This window comes from Tupaia chinensis, unplaced genomic scaffold, assembly GCF_000334495.1.
Source record: "Tupaia chinensis unplaced genomic scaffold, TupChi_1.0 Scaffold000066_1, whole genome shotgun sequence".
Classification (NCBI taxonomy): Eukaryota; Metazoa; Chordata; class Mammalia; order Scandentia; family Tupaiidae; genus Tupaia; species Tupaia belangeri.
In genome coordinates, this window is record NW_006159525.1 from 5,380,728 (window position 1) to 5,399,130 (window position 18,403).

An 18,403-nucleotide genomic window follows, 5' to 3' on the forward strand; every position below is an offset into this window, starting at 1 on the left:
TTTGACCCCGTGTGAACTTTGCCCCCAGATGTTTGGGTCTTAGCTATTTTGGGGAGTTGTGGTAAACAGCAGCAGGACTGGGCTGTGGGGTGAAGTATTCACCATTTCGTTGCACCTGGAACAGTGCTAGGCACACAGTAGGTACCCAATAGTGTTTGTTGAATGACTTTGCTGAAGAAATTGTGTTTCCCATTGTGCCTTGTGCTGCGTACTTGGTGCATTTGCTGAATTACAAATGGGAGCCAGATTCGTATCATTTAAATAGGGACATAGATACTTCTGTAAATGGACGTTTTCATTTGCAGCTGGTAGGTGGCCTTAGCTGGAAAGAGAGATGGGGAAAGGTACTCTCTCAACTGTCACTGATGCCAAAGGAGGGGGCGGAATGGAGATCTCGAGGATAATTGATGGGATATTTGCATGTCGTTCTTAGGTCCAACTTAGCAGAACTATGCTCATTCAGAGGGATGAAAGGGGGTGGTAGGAAAGAGGATGAAAAGCATTCTCCTGAGTTCCTTTTATTTAGTTTTTCTCTCTGGAAGTTTCTAGAAGCCTCAAGGGGCTTGCCAAATGAAGACAGGGCTGGTCTCCAGGAATACACCAAGAGCTGTATGTCGCAGTGCCAGCCTGGCTCTAGTTTTCTACGGGGCACATTAGCAGCTGCTCCCAGTGGTGACATGCGTGGTGGCTATGTGGCGATTTATGAATCTTACCAAATGTATCAATGTTTTTGTCTCTGGCCTCCTCCTCCCACCCCTCAGACAGTGCACTAACAAAACCATATAGAATATACGTTGAAGCAGATAGCTTAAATTTATTTTTTCTTTCTTAGAAGGGAAACACTTTCCATGGAGTTGAGAATTGGATTGTTTCCTCTTAGGTGCTCGAGCTTGAGCTCCAAAATTTGCCTTGGACAGTTGCAGTAGGATCGGAATTATGTAACTTTGCCTGATAACCCTGGGTTAGAGCAGGCAATTTTTAACAGCTTTGAGAACCCCAATGCTAATGCATTGATTTCCCTTTATTAGAATTTTGTTGTTGAAGGACAGTGCTCAGTGGAGTCCACCCTTCAATCTTAACCCATCCGAAGACTGTTCCTTTCCAGTTGAGCTCCATTCATTTCTGGTTGAATAGGTTAAGCAAAGACAGACCTTGCTGTTCTCAATTCACTTTATGATCCTCCCATCATAAAAAATAATATCAGCACCTTGCTTTTCATGTCAGAACTACATTTGAGCCGCGATTCCCTATGCCCATGAGTAAATCCCATAAAAGCCGCCCCGTTGTACTGTTGCTATTTTTCCTTGTGGGTGATTGATTGATGGATGAGTGCTGACACTTCAATGAAGCTATTTCGACTGCCATCTCAATCCGATGATGTGAGGGGTATATTTTCTGTCCATGCCTCATTACTTCAGAATGACATTCCTGGAACTTCATTTACTTTTTCCCTCCTTCCCCGAAGCGCCATATTTTTTCCCATCTAGGTTATGCATGCCATAAAAAAAGCAATTTGCTATTATATGTGGCATAAGGGCAACACTTTCCCTAGGAGGTAAATAAGAAGGTTTTTTTTTTTTTTTTTTTTTTTAAATCCCAATGTTGAATTTAGGGATCATGTCAAAATTTCCAAAAGAATTCCAACAGGCAACCTCCATGAGAGATGGTGAGAAGGATATATTTGGCTTCATTTTGTAAATGTTGAGTTTTTTTTTTTACTTCCTACCTTGGTAATTAAAGCAATGACACAAAGTCTTTCTTTGTTTCAGAGTCATCTAGTTTCTAGTGCAGTGCCTAGAATAGTCTAAATATTTTACCTGTAGCTGAATAGCAGTTAATAACACAATCCAGTCTTATTTATCCTTTGAGATTAAGGAAATTCATTGTTTAAATGCAATGATGGATTTATCTATAATAAGTTGCTTTCAATTGTATAGAAAATGCTCATCTAGAGTAAACAGATCTACCCCTGCATTTTCGAATGCTGCACTAGGTATGCAAGACTTTTAATAGTAAAACATGCTCTTAGCTTTTCCAAGTTGACTTAGGACCTGATTTTAATCTGTGTAATACAGTATTCCCGTTAATAATAATGTATAATTAAGACATCCGTTAAAAATCCATAACGTTAATTTAATGGAGAAAATCTAATACAGTTCTATTGGAATTTTTACGTTAAATTAACTTTAACGGGCTTTTAATGGATGTCTTAATTAGATCTCATTATTAACGGGAATATTCCACAAATTAAAATTGGGCCCTCAAAGTTTTAATGAAAAAAGTTGCAGGAACACATTTAAAATGGACACCCTATTTCATGCTTTCTGTAGCTTCTGAAGCTAAACTGCTTTTTACAGCCCATGTACAACAGGTCCTGCAGAAAGAGATTACCAGAAAAGACTGCCGCTGAACTTTCCACCCTGCACTGGTCTCATCCTGCTTTCTTCAGATCCCACATCTCATCAGTTCTCCCAGTTTGCAGCTCTCATGACAGTGATGCATGCTTAGAATGATTGTTTTTTCTTTCTTTCTTTCTTTCTTTCTTTCTTTCTTTCTTTCTTTCTTTCTTTCTTTCTTTCTTTCTTTCTTTCTTTCTTTCTTTCTTTCTTTCTTTCTTTCTTCTTTTTTTTTTAACCAATCAAGATGACGCTGATGCAAAAGATGCCTACCATTGCTTGGGGAAAAGTCTTTGGCAGCAACATAGTTAAGCCTAACTTTCACAGAAGATGAACATTGTTCCGAGGTTTTCTTGGCTCAAACTCTGGTTTAACTTAATAATTCTTCTGCTTTGCAGTGATTAATGGCTCCCTAGTGCAGGGGCAGGACTGGGCAATCCAGGTGCAACCGTAATTGTTACACTGAACAGAAACATTTCCTTTAGACAAACGTTCCCAGAGGGGTTATAAATAGGAAATGGACATTACCATGAAAAGTAAAGCTTCCAAGTGTCTACATCTAGTACAGCCCACTTGGACATTAAACTATGAAGACTTATACTCCCCCCACCCTTTCCTGTTACAAACTGACAAAATAAGTACATTAATGTTCTCAGTCATTATTTTTCTTCAGTGGCACTTTGTTTTCTTGTGACAGTGAAAAGGGGACTGTGGAGACGAGACAGCCCCATTGCAGTTTATCAATGAAAAAATCTAATATCGTCCATAGCAGAGAAGTGGAAATCAATACTTCATTACCAAATTGTTAGTGAGGATGAAGAGAAATGGCTGGGGTGATTTTTTTTTTTTTTTTGGCAGTCTTCTTGGAGCCAGGGTGTCAAGAGGAGTTCAATGAGTTCAATGTCAAAGCAGAGAGGTGCAATGAAGAAGGGCCAGTGTGAGGGGTCCAGGCTGGAAAGTTGGAGCTAAGGCATTGGTCCTGTAACGGGAATCAGAACAACAACAATGCATTATTTTCTGAGCCCAGGGGTTATTTCCTCGGCGTCGTCAAATCGCCCACCTCTACAATTTCTCTGGACTAATGTTCTGAGTAGAGTCATAGTTAAGCCTAGTCTAGGGACATAGAAAGGAGGAACAAACTTAGAAAACATTTAAAATATACTGTATGAAGACGCCAGTAGGTGGCATGGTGGTTAAGGTACTGGACCCCAACATGGCTGACTGCTGTTTGAATCCTATACCTGGATGCTTGAAAATCATGCCAGGCACATGTGTGTGCATGCCCGACATCCCAGGAGGAGAGTGGAGGAGAGGGGATTGTGGTGTAACCATGCCTTCTAGGGGGGGTGATTTCTCATATTCCCTCTTAATATTTCTCTTTGTCTCTCTGGTGTATATGTATATTTTACCACAATTAAAAAAAATGATGTATGAGTTTTCTACTACAAAAGGATTTTGAAAAAAATTGAAAAATGTAGTCTATGGTTCTATTATCCAGGAAAAGCTACTATTCTGAGTGCCCATGCCCTACGGCAACAACTTTAAAAAAATGTACTGTATGAAAGAAATCTATGCCCACACACATAGCAACATTCTTCATAATAGCCAAAAGGCTATTTTGATTTTCCATCAACCCACATGCCTATTGATGGAAAAAAGAATAAATATAAAATGATACATGTGTATGGTGGAATATTACTCAGTCTTAAAAAGGAAGAAGATTCTGGGGCCAGTAGGTGTTGTGGTGGTTAAGGGCGCTGGACTCCCACGTGGTCGACTGCCCTTTGAGTCCTGGACCTAGCAGCTTGCTTTCTCACTTTCCCTTCCTCTCTCCTTTCTCTCTCTCTGTCCCTCTTTGGTCAAATTTAAATATAAATAAATAAGTAAAGCTAAATAAAATAATTCTTTTTTAAAAAAAGGAAGGGAATTCTGACACACTGCAACCTAGATGAACACTGAGGACATCATGCTAAGTAAGGGCAGAGAAGCCAGTCATGAAAAGAAAAACACTGTATGGTCTCACCTATAGGGGTACCTAGGGTTGTCACTCACAGAAACCGAAAAAAGAAGGGTGATTGCCAGAATGAGTCTGGGAGGAGGAAAGGGGAGCCATTGTTCATTGGGTACAGAGATTGAGTTTTGCAAGATGAATGGTTCTGGAGATGCATAGTAGTTGTAAGTATACAACAATACGAATCTGCTCAATACCGCTGTACAGTTGAAGATGGTTAAGATGGTACATTTTATGCATGTGTATTTATTTATTTATTTAAATTTGACCTGCCAACCGCAGATACATATGTTTTATCACAATTAAAAATAAATACAATGTATGAGTTTTCCACTACAAAGCTTTTTGGAAAAAAAAAAAAAAAGAAATGTGATCTATGGTCCTGTTATCCAGAAAAAGTACTATCCACATTCTGCAGTAATTTCTCTTGGTCTTTTCTTTTCCCGTGCAGTTTTGTTAGGTTTCCGTGGCTATAGGTGCTGACTGTATAATGCCCCGTATGTATTTTTTTCTTTGGAAAGCCTCATTATGAACGGCTGTATGAATTCTGTTACATACATTATCACAGTTTATTAAGTTTCTTGTAGTATTGGATACTTTCTTCCAATTTTATACAATATTATATAACACTATGATGAACATCATCATGTTTAAAGCTTTTCAGTACGCTGGAATATTTCATAGGCTTACATTTCTAAGTGTGAAATTCCTGAGTCAAAATACATAAACATTTTTTTTTGTGGTAGGGAAATGCTACTTAGAAGTAATGGGGTTGGCCCAGCCAGTGGCATGGTGGTTATGGTAGCTGGATCCCATATGACCAACTGCATGGTTTGAGTCCCAGACCAGAAGGTTTGGAAAACATTCTGGGCATGTGTGCATGCGTGCTGAAAATCCCAAGAGAATAATGAAGATGAGATTGTGGTGTGGCCAACCTTCTGGGGGAGCATTTTTCTCCACCAGCCACTTCCCCCTACTTCCTCACCCCTGTCTCTGGCACACACATGTGCCCTCTGGCAAATCAAAAAGAAAAAAGTAGTGGGGTGACTGTTTTCCCCTAGAAATCCGATGTGTGCATTACTGTGTGGAAATCATACAATTTCCATCAGCCCAATCCTAGTGCACTTCTTTGTTCATAATTTGTTATCTAGCTGTAGAGTACATTTAGTGAGAAGTGTATTTTGGATATAAATATGAGTAATCTTTTTGAAAAAAAAAACAAGAAAGCATCTAAGTTTCTACTAGAAGGATAAAGACGAATTGAAAATCATATGACATTTGATATGAAGTTATGCACGAAATAATCATAACGGACATTTTAAATGATTCCTTGCTTAGAAATAGATTCCTGCAATGCTAGTGACCCGTTATTCTATAACTACGAAACTTTAGGCATTTGACACACATTACTGCTAACTCTTGGAATAACTTCACTTTAAAAATGAGAGAGAAAAATTGTCAAAGAGGTTGATAACTTGTCTAAGGTCAGTTGATAAAGAGCAGAGTGTAGCTTTAAATTAAGGCCTTCCAACCCGGAACCTTCCAGGCTCACTTGGCCCCCCTATCTAGGTGCCAGATGAGCACTTGGTGACCAGCGGCAGAGGGAGCCATTGCCCTTGACATTAAATGTGCACTTGGGAGATAGAGGGTCCCTGGCCATCTTGCCTCTGACTTGGTCGGGACCTCATGCAGGTCTAGGAACTTGGAGGCAGATGTCTTGTGGTTGTAGAGAGAGATTGGTCAGAGAGAGAGAAAAGAAGGAGAGACCAGAGATTACGATGGTGTTCCATTGCAAGACAGGGTGAAGTCCAGGCGGCAGGGGGTCACTTCACACAGGTCTACTGGAGGCTCTCATTTCCCCCTCCCTGACCATGAGAGTAATGTGATACTAATTTTAGAAAACCTTTTTTTATACTACATATAATACAAAGCTAATTTATTGACTGTTCAAAGGATTGTTACAAATCAATGAATAATTAACAATCCAACACAAAACTGGAAAAATGGCATGGAAAAGTAGATCACATAAAAGAAAAATATATTGATAATAAAAATATTTGAGAACTGATTAACCTTCTAATTTTAAAAAATGCATATTAAATTGAGATACAATTTTTCACCTGTTTAATCGTCATCCAATTTATTTCAAGCATTTATTTCTTCTGAGAGAGAGAAGGAGAGGGAGCTCCCCATCCGATCCCCACACCAGGAGTAGTGGGGTGACTGTTTTCCCCTAGAAATCCGATGTGTGCATTACTGTGTGGAAATCATACAATTTCCATCAGCCCAATCCTAGTGCACTTCTTTGTTCATAATTTGTTATCTAGCTGTAGAGTACATTTAGTGAGAAGTGTATTTTGGATATAAATATGAGTAATCTTTTTGAAAAAAAAAACAAGAAAGCATCTAAGTTTCTACTAGAAGGATAAAGACGAATTGAAAATCATATGACATTTGATATGAAGTTATGCACGAAATAATCATAACGGACATTTTAAATGATTCCTTGCTTAGAAATAGATTCCTGCAATGCTAGTGACCCGTTATTCTATAACTACGAAACTTTAGGCATTTGACACACATTACTGCTAACTCTTGGAATAACTTCACTTTAAAAATGAGAGAGAAAAATTGTCAAAGAGGTTGATAACTTGTCTAAGGTCAGTTGATAAAGAGCAGAGTGTAGCTTTAAATTAAGGCCTTCCAACCCGGAACCTTCCAGGCTCACTTGGCCCCCCTATCTAGGTGCCAGATGAGCACTTGGTGACCAGCGGCAGAGGGAGCCATTGCCCTTGACATTAAATGTGCACTTGGGAGATAGAGGGTCCCTGGCCATCTTGCCTCTGACTTGGTCGGGACCTCATGCAGGTCTAGGAACTTGGAGGCAGATGTCTTGTGGTTGTAGAGAGAGATTGGTCAGAGAGAGAGAAAAGAAGGAGAGACCAGAGATTACGATGGTGTTCCATTGCAAGACAGGGTGAAGTCCAGGCGGCAGGGGGTCACTTCACACAGGTCTACTGGAGGCTCTCATTTCCCCCTCCCTGACCATGAGAGTAATGTGATACTAATTTTAGAAAACCTTTTTTTATACTACATATAATACAAAGCTAATTTATTGACTGTTCAAAGGATTGTTACAAATCAATGAATAATTAACAATCCAACACAAAACTGGAAAAATGGCATGGAAAAGTAGATCACATAAAAGAAAAATATATTGATAATAAAAATATTTGAGAACTGATTAACCTTCTAATTTTAAAAAATGCATATTAAATTGAGATACAATTTTTCACCTGTTTAATCGTCATCCAATTTATTTCAAGCATTTATTTCTTCTGAGAGAGAGAAGGAGAGGGAGCTCCCCATCCGATCCCCACACCAGGGTCCACCCCTAGCCTTAGCCAACATCATGGGCGTGAGTATGCCCGGTGTACAGAGGATGACCTCTGGACTTGAAGCTGGGACCTTTTCATGTAGCTGCAGCGTCCTGAGCGTGGCATTACCACTGCAACAGCCATGGTTGGCTGACTTTCTAGAACCTTGTTTCATTTATCGCTTTCCAAAAGCTGCTCTAGATTTGATGAACATTTAGATTTTTCCAACGGAATTTCTCTTAGGGCAAAAATTGTTCTGGGAAAGGGTAGAGGAGAAAGAAAAAAAACCCTTATTTTATTATGTTATAGTCCCTTTCTTGGAAATTCTCATTACCATATGAAAGACTCTGAGAAGTCCTGCAGTTAAAGCCAAAGCACACGTACAATGTATCATTACTTCACCCAATGTCTTCCAGACCTATTTGATAACCTTTGTCTCTTCTACAAAACCCTTGCGAATATACTTGAGTGCTGATTTGCAGGATAGATTCTTGTGCAAGAACAAAGGAAGTTGTTCCGTTCCTAAGATCTCTGGCACGATTTTGTGGTGGACTTCCTGTGATTGTTCACGTTATTTGGCTGTTTGGAGCCTCAGCAGAAAGGCCCCTGCTGTGATAACTCAGCACCTTGCAGGTGTTAATCTCTGCTCTCCGGGCGAAGTACTGCTTCATCTCCTGTATGGGTGTCTCATCACGCCGCAGGGCCAGAGCTAGCAGCGTCTACACTTGCCAACCCAGGAAAGGGGTACGAGGCAGTGGAGTCACTTGGCCTGCAGTCATTCCGGTCTCTTCAACCACTGCTGTTGACATTGTGGCAGCTGGGTCATGTGTTCAAGTATTAAACACTAGCAGTACTAATAATTTACAGGTATTTCTCCAAGAGCATCTAAGTACATTTTTAATATTATATTATTACATTGTATATATCATTTTTGCTAGAGAACACTTGCCCTCACAAAAGAGACAGAGAGAAAGAGAGAGAGAGAGAGAGAGGAGAGAAAGCACTCCCCCCCCCCCATAGGGAACGGTCACACTGCAATCCCTTTTCTTCCCTCTCTCCCTTCTGTGGAAATTCTGGGATGATTCCCAAGTCACTGGGTCTGGGGCTGGAATCTCAAGGTTGGCCATGTGGGATCTGGCCTCCTTAGCCACCAGCCCATGGAGCTGGCCCACTATAATTACTCTCAATTTCCAGACATGAGGGTCTCCTATTAAAACCTGGGAGTCTATTTCTGTTTAGGAAGTTTCTTCATATCCCATGACAATCGATGGAGGTGAGAGGGTTCTTTAGAAGTCGGCAGTGTTTCTGGTACCAGCAGGAGGTGAGTGGTTGAGGCACTGGGCTCCCACATGGCTGATTGCATTCGAGCCCCAGACGCAAGGGCTTGTTTTCTCACTTTCTGTCTCTTTCTCTCTCTGTCTTTCTCTGGTGAGCGTGTGTGCCTTATAGCAAAATGATAATAATAATTTAAAAAGACAAATAAAATACGTAATTCTGAAATTAAAAAAAAAAAAAAAAGAAGTCAGTGTTCCTGAATCAGAAGAACAATGAAGAGAAAACTTGAATCTGGGGTCAAATTGGGACAAATGTAACTTCAAATACTGTTTTTTATTATTTCTTATCTAAAAAAGGAACAACTTTCTTTTTCTCTGGGTCTAAAGATAAGACCCTGGCAGAAAATTAAAACCGGGAAATGAAAGGAGAGGGACGAGCAGAGCTGATGTCGTTCTTCCTCAGCGTCCAGAATGCATGGCATAGACAGGATTAAGGAGAGGAGAAAGCCAAGAATGCTGGTTGCCTCTCGAGAGCCAACCTCTGCTGCTGCATGTGTTCCTCCCCCCCCATATGTTGTGCTACTACTATAAAAATAAAACAAATAAATAAAAATTTTAATTACATATCTAAAAAGTCGTTGGCAGTGTTCATTAAGTGGAGTTTCTGAGGGAGAGCCAGGCGAAAAGATGTCATTATTTTTATATTAATTATGGAGCCACCAAATGCGTAGAATTCTATATACTTGGATTTGGCCCTGTTAGGCGTTTCCATCCTCTGGCACACCGTCTGGCTGACTTCCTCCTCTCCAGGTCGTTTCTCAGTCCTGCCTGCTCTCCTCTCTCTTCCCTCTCTCTGCTCAGTGAGATGGAGCTCTCTGGCCACGTGATCTCGCCCAGGCCATGGCTTTGACTCCCCCAGGCACAGGGGCACCCGTGGCATTGATGTGTGGGGGCTGGGGGGGCTGGGCCCCTGAAAGGTGTGAGAGTTTCGTACCAAGTGAAGTCATCCCTCGTCTTAGGCCAGTGTTTGAAGTTCACTTATTTATTCCATGAGAGAGACAGAGAGACAGAGAGACAGCACCCCAACAAGGTCTCGATGCCATGATTTGCCCTGAGTCTCAGCCAGTCTGCCCCACGGACACATGGCCACCCAGCGTGTTCAGGGCATCTCAGCACCAACTGGCAACCTTTCCACGTGGGTCTGCGTCAGAGAGCACCATGCTTCGCCCACCGCTGTGTCACCACTCAGCCCCCTAGTGGGAATTTTACTGGGAATTCTACGCTGATTTAGAAAATCTGGTCACTTTTGGTGCCTGTGTCTGTGACAGTGGAGATTCCCTTTCGGCTCAGCCAGTCGCACTGCGTTTATTGCTGACACGTTCTCGGCGAATCTACCTGCAGGGCACGCACCCGATGGCCCCGAGTCTTCCAGGCTTCGTCACTCTGAATGTGGGCCTCAGAGCAGCGTGTGGGCGTCACCTGGAGTTCTTCAGACGTCTGCGCTTTCCCGGGGTGCTGATTTCCCTGTGCGTTCAAGCTTGAGCAGCTTTGGTCCAGAACTTGGTGTTTTTGTTTTTATCGTAGAACATGTGGCTTACCCAAAAGATATATATATATATATCTCGAAAGAGAGAGCGAGAGACAGAGAGAAGGAAAGTGAGAACTCACTCTCTCACGGGGGCATGCCAGGCTACAATCCATTCTCCTTATGGTATTTTGGGCATGCACACACATGCCTGGTATGAGTTTCAAGCTGCTAAGTCTGGGACTCAAATCGTGGTTGGCCATGTGGGAGTCTAGTGGCTTAACCACCATACCACCTGCTGGCCTTGTTCCAGTGCATTTTTGCACCCGAGTGCTTTCCCTTTCTTTTCTTTCTTCTTTCTTTCAAAAAAAAAAAAATTAATTTTTTTTTCTTTCTTCCATGAGCAAGACATCGGCAGAGAGACAGCACTAGAGAGACAGCATCCCAATAGTCTTGTCACAGTGCCAATGGCAGCCTCAGCTGGCTTTTGATCCTGGGCATGCATATGCCTGGGATGCTCAGGGAAGTCCCTGAACTTGAGCCCAGAGCCTTCCCATGTGGGAGCACATCACACAAGGCACTGTGCTTTACCCTTCTACCATCTGCTAGTCCCTGCCCCCTTTCTCACTGTGCAATCAAGCCATGAGATGATTTCTCTTTGAAGTTATGTAGCCAGGTCAGTCGCTTGATTTATGAATTTTATTTCAGGGTAGTAAAAGGAAGCTCTACATGCTTGTCCTTAAATGCCAGCCCTGGGTCTGCCGAGGCCGAGGATCCCACCGTGCACAGGCTCGTTCTAGGCAGCCTTGTGTAGGTCTCAAACATCAGGTACCACGTGTATGCAGACGGCTGTGAGGTCCAGATCATATGTACAATGGCTTCGGGCATCTCTGGACAGCTCAAGGCCTCAACGGAACTCTGTGGAGCTGGAGGCTTGGATTCCCACACTGAGCTAGCTCCATTCCAACATGGCTGTTCGCAGGAAGTGGAGCTCCAACTACTCCACTGTTCTGCCAGAAACTAGGTCATCTTTGACACCTTGCGAGGCCCTCACTCCTCCTTCACCTCCGTACAGTCACAACCAAGTCGTGAAGTTCCTCTCCAAACTCTCTTTTCATCGCCACCCACCAGACCTCAGTTCCAGCCTGTGGATCTCCTCCGTGGAGGCCTGTGATTCTCTCTCATTGGCTCCATCAGTCCATTCTGTGCCCTCCTGGTCATCTTCCCTACATGGACAAAGCGAGTGTATACCAAGTTACACGGGGGCCAGCCAGCGTGGTGGTGGCAAAGGCAGCTGGATCCCACCTGGCCCCTGGGCGGTTTGAGTCCTGGATCAGGCCACCTGAAAAACACATGGCCATCCTCTGTGGGAGTGTGCAATCTCTCACGGACAATTGCATGTGCCCTCTGGCAGCAATAAAAAAAAAAGATTCATTGGATCAGAGCTGTCACTCTCTATTCCGCCCAGCTTAGACTCCTCCGGCGCCCTCTACTGTGCGTAAAGCTTCCTGCCTCAACTGGCCTTGCCGCCTCTCTGACCTCATCTGAGTGTCCTGGGGGCACTGGCCTGCCGAAAGCGCCCGAAGCCTTTGCAGGTGCTGTTCCCTCTGCCTAGAAAGCTGTTCCTTGTTGTTGGGTTAGCTCCTTCTCATCCTCGAAGTCTCAGCTTCAATGTCCCTTCCTGAGAAGTGACTGAGTTCTTTCACGATACTCTCGCATCAACCTCTTATGTTGTCCTATGGAACGTAACTGCAGTTTAGAAATACTTCTTCACATCCATAACCTTTAGCTTAGTGTCCGCCTCCTCCCCTTGTGTGTAAACTACAGGAAGATGGAGGCTTCTGGATTTCTTCTTTTTGTTTGGACAGTATCTGACTGTGTTGCGGGCCTCCTGCCTCCTGAGTAGTTGGGACGACAGATGTGTACTGTGCCCAACTTTCAGGGTGGGTGGGACTCAAACCTGGGCCTACCATGTGGCCTTGACCTGCCAAGTAGCACCGTCTAACAGCACGTGCTATCACAGCAGTGTCCCAGCCTAGCACCCAATGCGTGTCACAGAATAGACACTTGATAGATATTTGCTGAATGAGCGAAGCCTTAAAGACATCATGTCAGGGCCAGCTCCATGGCCTGGTAGTTAAGGCAGCTGGATCCCACATGGCCAACCGCCCAGTTCTGGACCCAGTGGCCTGAGAAACATGCTAGGCATGTGTGCATGCATGCCCAGAATCCCCAAGGGGGAGAGAGATGGAGGAGAAGGGATTAAGGTGTGATCTCCTCTCGAGGTGGGTGTTTTCTTCCTGTTCTCTTTCATCTCTATTAAGTGTATATCCCCTCTAACATAAAGCATAAAACAAAACAAAAAACAAACAAAAAGCAATCCTTTGAAGTCTATCTCTTCCAACATGGAAAGGGAATTTTTAAGTATTTCTTACTAACAGTACAAGAAAAAAAAAAATAGTTCACCAGGACTTTCCATTTCTCCTTCTTATAAAGGAGATAACTGAAAGCATGTGAAAGAAAAGAAAAAAAATGAGGAAAATTTGTCTTCGGAAACATAGTCACAAGCAGCTTTGCCCTCTATTTGGTACTTTCAACTTCAGAATTAATATAGTCTGCCATTTTGAAGTGATTTAGATTTTTTTTCCAAAGCAAATTCTTCTTTATATTCTCTTCCAAAATATATTGGATACATATTAGTACTCTGAAGCTAAAGAAGAGAAAGGTGAGAGGGCTTAATTTGTTCTCATGTGATTAAATGTTGGGTCAGAACACCTGACTCCTAATTAAGCTTCTTAAAGTTATCTGGCTGAAAATGGGGAAAAAAAAAAAACCCAAAGTGAAATATAAATGGTAAAAATACATAAAATTACATCATTAAAAAGACTATGACAAGGAAGCAAAGTAGAAACGGATGCATGGTTTCTAATGGTCTTGGGAGAAAAGTACAGTTAATACTTTTAACATTGATTTACAATTTGAAAATCCAAATTGGCTTACCTACATTGCTGAATTTCATCACTAGAGCTTCATTTAATTTTTCCTAAGAGAAATCTGTGTGTGAAGAAACCCTTAAACTTTAGTGGACATATTTCATTTCTAAGAGTGAATAATATAATTGCTTAAATGTATTCAATACTTTTGATATGCCAGACATAGCTTCTGTGAGTAGGTGGATAATATTGTAAAACTACTATCAAACGTATTTTAAAATGATTATTTTTCTTCTTCTATTTTCTCTTTCTTTCTTTCTTTTTTTTTTTTTTTAGTTTACTATAGGGTTTGTGCACTCACCAGAGAGAGACAAAGAAAGAGAGAGACACAGAGAAAAAAAGTGAGAAATCACCCCAGAGGATGTGGCCATGCTGCAATCCCTTCTCCTCCACTCCTCTCGGGATTTTGGGCATGCACACACATGCGCCCAACATGTTTTTCAAGTCACTGGGTCTGGGACTTGAACTATTTAGTCAGCCTTATGAGATCCAGCCACCTTTACCTCTATGTCACCTGCTGGCCCCAGAGACCTTATTCTTAACTGTCAAGCTAATTGCTTCTTACACAGGTGGGATCTGTACCAACGAGAACATAAATACTTTGTCAAAAGGTGCTTCATCAAACACTTGAAGAAGGAGGCAATAGTTACTGATCTTGACAGTCTTCCCCTTGGAACATTTAAATGTAGGTGGCGCGCAGGTCATAATCGACACATTGGAAAGGCTCAACTTTTGAACTTCCTTTTAAAGCACGACTTGTAATTAATTAACCATGCGTCTCAAAGGCATGGCACATGGTCTGTGACACAACCAGATAACCGAGTTTCCACAGCTTTAGAGTCTGTGGTGGGTTTCCTCATGAGTTCTCCTCAGAGCCAGAGCTCACACTTTCCACATGGACCTCATCTATATCTCACCAACTCTGAGGGTCTAACAGAGTGGGAAAATTGGAAATAAAATGTAAAAGAGGTTTTCTTTTTCTCTCCTTTATGGGTGACCCTTGAAATGGCTTAGGATCACTTCACTATGGTGTGCAAGATCACTGTAGAAGGAAACCGGAGGAACCAGGACGACATCTTGGGCAACAACAACAACTAAAGTGTCAGGCGAGAAGTGCGCGGCCTCCTGAGAATGGTGCAAACACTGTCACTAGGTGTCATTTGTGTCCTTACTGGTGTGTCAGCTTAGAAGATTTCAATGGCAGCAGCAAATCTTCTCCTTAAAGCACTCTCTTCAACAGCAGGCTACCCAAGTAGTTAAGAAACAGAAATGAAAGAAATGGCATGAGAGTTTGCCCTCTGAAAATCTCTTGACAACTAATGATGGGATTATGGAGTCTTAACTGCTGAACGGTTATCCCTAATTATAATCAAAGGTACGTCAATCTAAATAAAAATGACAAGGCAGAGAGGCATTCTCTGCCATCCACCTCCCACTCCCCCACTAGCTTTTTAACATGAATCTCTTCTCAGTATGATGCTTTGACAAAGCTTGGATTGAATAATTATCAAAACGAGATAGAGCCCAGTGTTAAGTAAAACATTTTTTTTTTTTTTTTTTTTTTTGCAGGGAGGAATGGTTTAATTTTTTTTTTTTTTAAACAGAAGAAGTGGTGTCTTTTAGTTTTAAATATTTGGTTTTTATCATGGGAGCCTCCAATTGTCCTTATTGCACTCTGCCATATCATAAACGTTACGTAAGAAATCTCTACCAGACATCAAGTATTCTTCTAAAGGCTTCGCTTATTCTTAAATCATGGTTTACATTTTCGCGGTGGGAAAGGTCAAGCTTGGGATGGATCTCATTGGCACTTTTGCATTCACTACCAGGAAGCTCAGAGTCCAGCTGGTGGCCCATTTTAGCAACTGTGTAGCTTGTGAAGGCTGCAGTTTTTACCCGTGAACTTTTCGTAGTCCCCCTGTTCCTTTGGCATACTTGCTGACAGACTGCCATTTCCTGGCTGTGTGACATTGGGGAAATGACTTCTCACCCCAAGTGTCCAGATCTGCAAAATCATTATCGTCATCATTGTAATACCTTCCACACACGTCGCCTGGCATACAATAGAGGCTCAATAAAGTTTACATTTCGTTATGATTTTTACCACGTTTTATGTAGTATAGTACCTTAAAAATACAATGAAATGAGATGTAGACTAAATTTAAAAATACATCAAGTTCTGCTTATGTGTTAGAATTTAGTAGTGGTTGAGTCTTGGAAAATAAATTACTCTTTCCTTCTGGGAATTTAAAAAGTGCAACAGAAGAGAGGCTCTTTGGCTCCTGCATTAAACAAATATTAAAAAGAAATCAGTTGTCAATTCGAATGTGAAGCCAAGAAACCCTCCTCCCCTTTTAAAAAAAAGAGTAAAATAGAGGCCAGCAGATGGTGTAATGGTTATGTGGCTGGGCTCCCACATAGTCGAATGCGGTTCAAGTCCCGGACCCAGCAGCTCAAAACTCATAGCAGGCGTGTGTGCATGTGTGCCCAAAATCCCGGGAGGAGAATGGAGGAGAAGGGACTATGGCATGGCCATCCCTGGGGGTCGTGATGGTGGCAATTTCTTGCTTTCTATCTCTCTGTCTCTCTGGTGAGCAGGTGCACCCTACAGCAAATATCTCTCTTTAAACAAAAGGATAAAATAGCATTTCAAAACATTTGATGTGGATATTAAGCAAAAAGTAGTCACAATACTATTTTATTAAGCGTTCATTATAAGCTCTGCACGCTTGGATGCTACCTGACAGCGGATCTTATTGTCCATATTTATGGATGAGAAAACAGCGATTTAGATTGGTTACGAATTTAATAAGGGTCAGATAGTTAGCAAGAAGGAGAGCCAACCTTTGGGCTTAAAGCCTGACTTCCGAACTTGTTCTCTAGCCAGTATTTATTGCTGTCAATGGAATGAACTAGAATCTTCTAAAGGCTCATTGCTCAGTAAAGCTATATAATGAAAAATGATAAGGATTGAAAAACTGTCTTGCTGTTGTCATCCTTTCAAAAGATAAATTAAAAGGGTGGCAAAAGAGCAAGACAACATCCTGACAATGGAGAGGGAAACTGTCCCTGGTGGTTTCAATGTTAATTATAATTTCATGTTCAGCAATTATATATTTAACACTTGACAATTCTCATATATGGTTGCTTTTGGTGCATGGCCATGGAGGCGCGAGAGGCAGCAATTTCTCTGGTCCTGTTTTTATTGTGCCACATTCATATACTCCAAAAGAGCACTTAAATTGTTTGAAAGAGGTCTACATGCTGGCAAACACCACCATAAAAAACCCGGACAGCTTAAAGTCCAAACCGCCAACAACATGATTCACAATGGAACCCATCTTCTCTAAGTGGAGCGCAGGGCCAAATGTTATTTATGACAACTAACTTGGAACCAGACGAGATTCACTGCATGGATGTCGCTCGGGGACTTTATTGCAGCCTAGAATGTGAGTCGCTGGTGCTTAGGAAGAATGTCATGCCCTCCAAGTAGGGAGAATAAGCAGGGCAGACTCTTTCTTTTTTGAACCATGGTGATTATGTAGCTAAGTCCATGGCAGCAATGTTTGTGGCTGTGTCTACACTGGAAAAGGGCTAGGTGGCTTGGAACGCATATGTAGATACTTCAGGCCAACCTCCTGCTTCTTAAGAAGGGAATCCTTTCGTGTTAATGACAGTTTTCATTGATTGGTTTCCTACCCTTCTTCTGAAGCAGGACTGCTGTGGTCCCATTTAATTCCTGCAGCAATCTTCAAAGCTAGCTCTTATGCACTCTTTTTATTTTAATTATCTCATTTTATTTTTTAAAAAGAGTTATTTATTTATTCAATTCCACTTGTTACTATTATTTTTTCATTTGACCAGAGAGAGACAGAGAGAAAGGGAAAGCAAGAAAGCAAGCCTCCGGGTCCAGGACTTGAACCACAGTTGGGCATCTGGGAATCCAGTGCCTTTAATCACCACACCACCTGCTGGCCCCTGAACTCTTTTTTTTTTTGACAGACTAAGCCTGTAAGGACAGAGATGTAAGTAGCAGGACCAAGATCACATGTCTACGTGGTAGTAGAGCTGGGATTTGAACTCAGGTTTTTTCACGATAGGAACGATCGGTCTTTTCCAATTTGTTTGTTATCAATCTTCAAAAAAGAGTGGCAAAATATGAAGTTAATATTTCCTCTTTACAAAGGAAGAACCAGAGTTTGAGGAGGTGAAAGTGGCTTCTTCATCCACGCTGCTGTTTGCCGTGAAACAGAAACGAGGCCACACTTTGGGGTTCCAAACCCACGCCTGGTCTCGTCTGACTCTACGATGTTTCTATTCAGAGATCCCTTAGGTGAGTTAAGAAAAAAGATGCTTAAAAAATGTGTTTATTAATGTTTGAAACCGAAGCTCCTCACAAGTGTCAAGGTCCTTCCTACCTCACAGCCTTCGCGCCAGCTACGCTCCCAGCTAGGCTGCCTCCCCACCACTTGGCCTGGGAAATCGCTACTCCACACTCACCCCCTGGCCTAACTAGCAGGTCCTCAAGAAGACCTTTCCATACCCCAGATGCCCCCAAACTCCCTCTCTCCTAGCCCCCACTCGTCCTGAACAAGACACTGGTTTGTGAATACTGGTGTAAGCTCGTCTCCACCACTGGCCCCAGATAGAGCTGGTGACCACCCCGTTCCATGGTCTCCAGCCACCACCCCAGTGCCTGGCCCACCAGTGTCAGGAAGAAGGCTGGCCTAGGGGTGTCGATGAAGAAACACAGGCTTTTCCTTGAACTTGGCCGGTAGCTGGACCTTGAAGAATCATGGAAATGAAAGTGATGGCCTCAGGGACCCT

At 42.2% G+C, this 18,403-nt stretch overlaps 1 protein-coding gene across 2 annotated transcripts in view; it reads right to left on the reverse strand.

Moving 5' to 3' along the window:
• Positions 1–1,435: 1,435 nt before the first annotated feature.
• The window catches only part of TSHZ2 (teashirt zinc finger homeobox 2), a 520,012-nt gene continuing 503,044 nt past the window's right edge, over positions 1,436–18,403 (reverse strand). For both annotated transcript variants that reach the window (XM_027766367.1, XM_027766364.1), the window contains exon 4: positions 1,436–3,375. In XM_027766367.1, the coding sequence (XP_027622168.1) occupies positions 3,374–3,375 (2 nt within the window). In that variant the 3' untranslated portion in view covers positions 1,436–3,373. The remainder of the gene's footprint in view (positions 3,376–18,403) is intronic.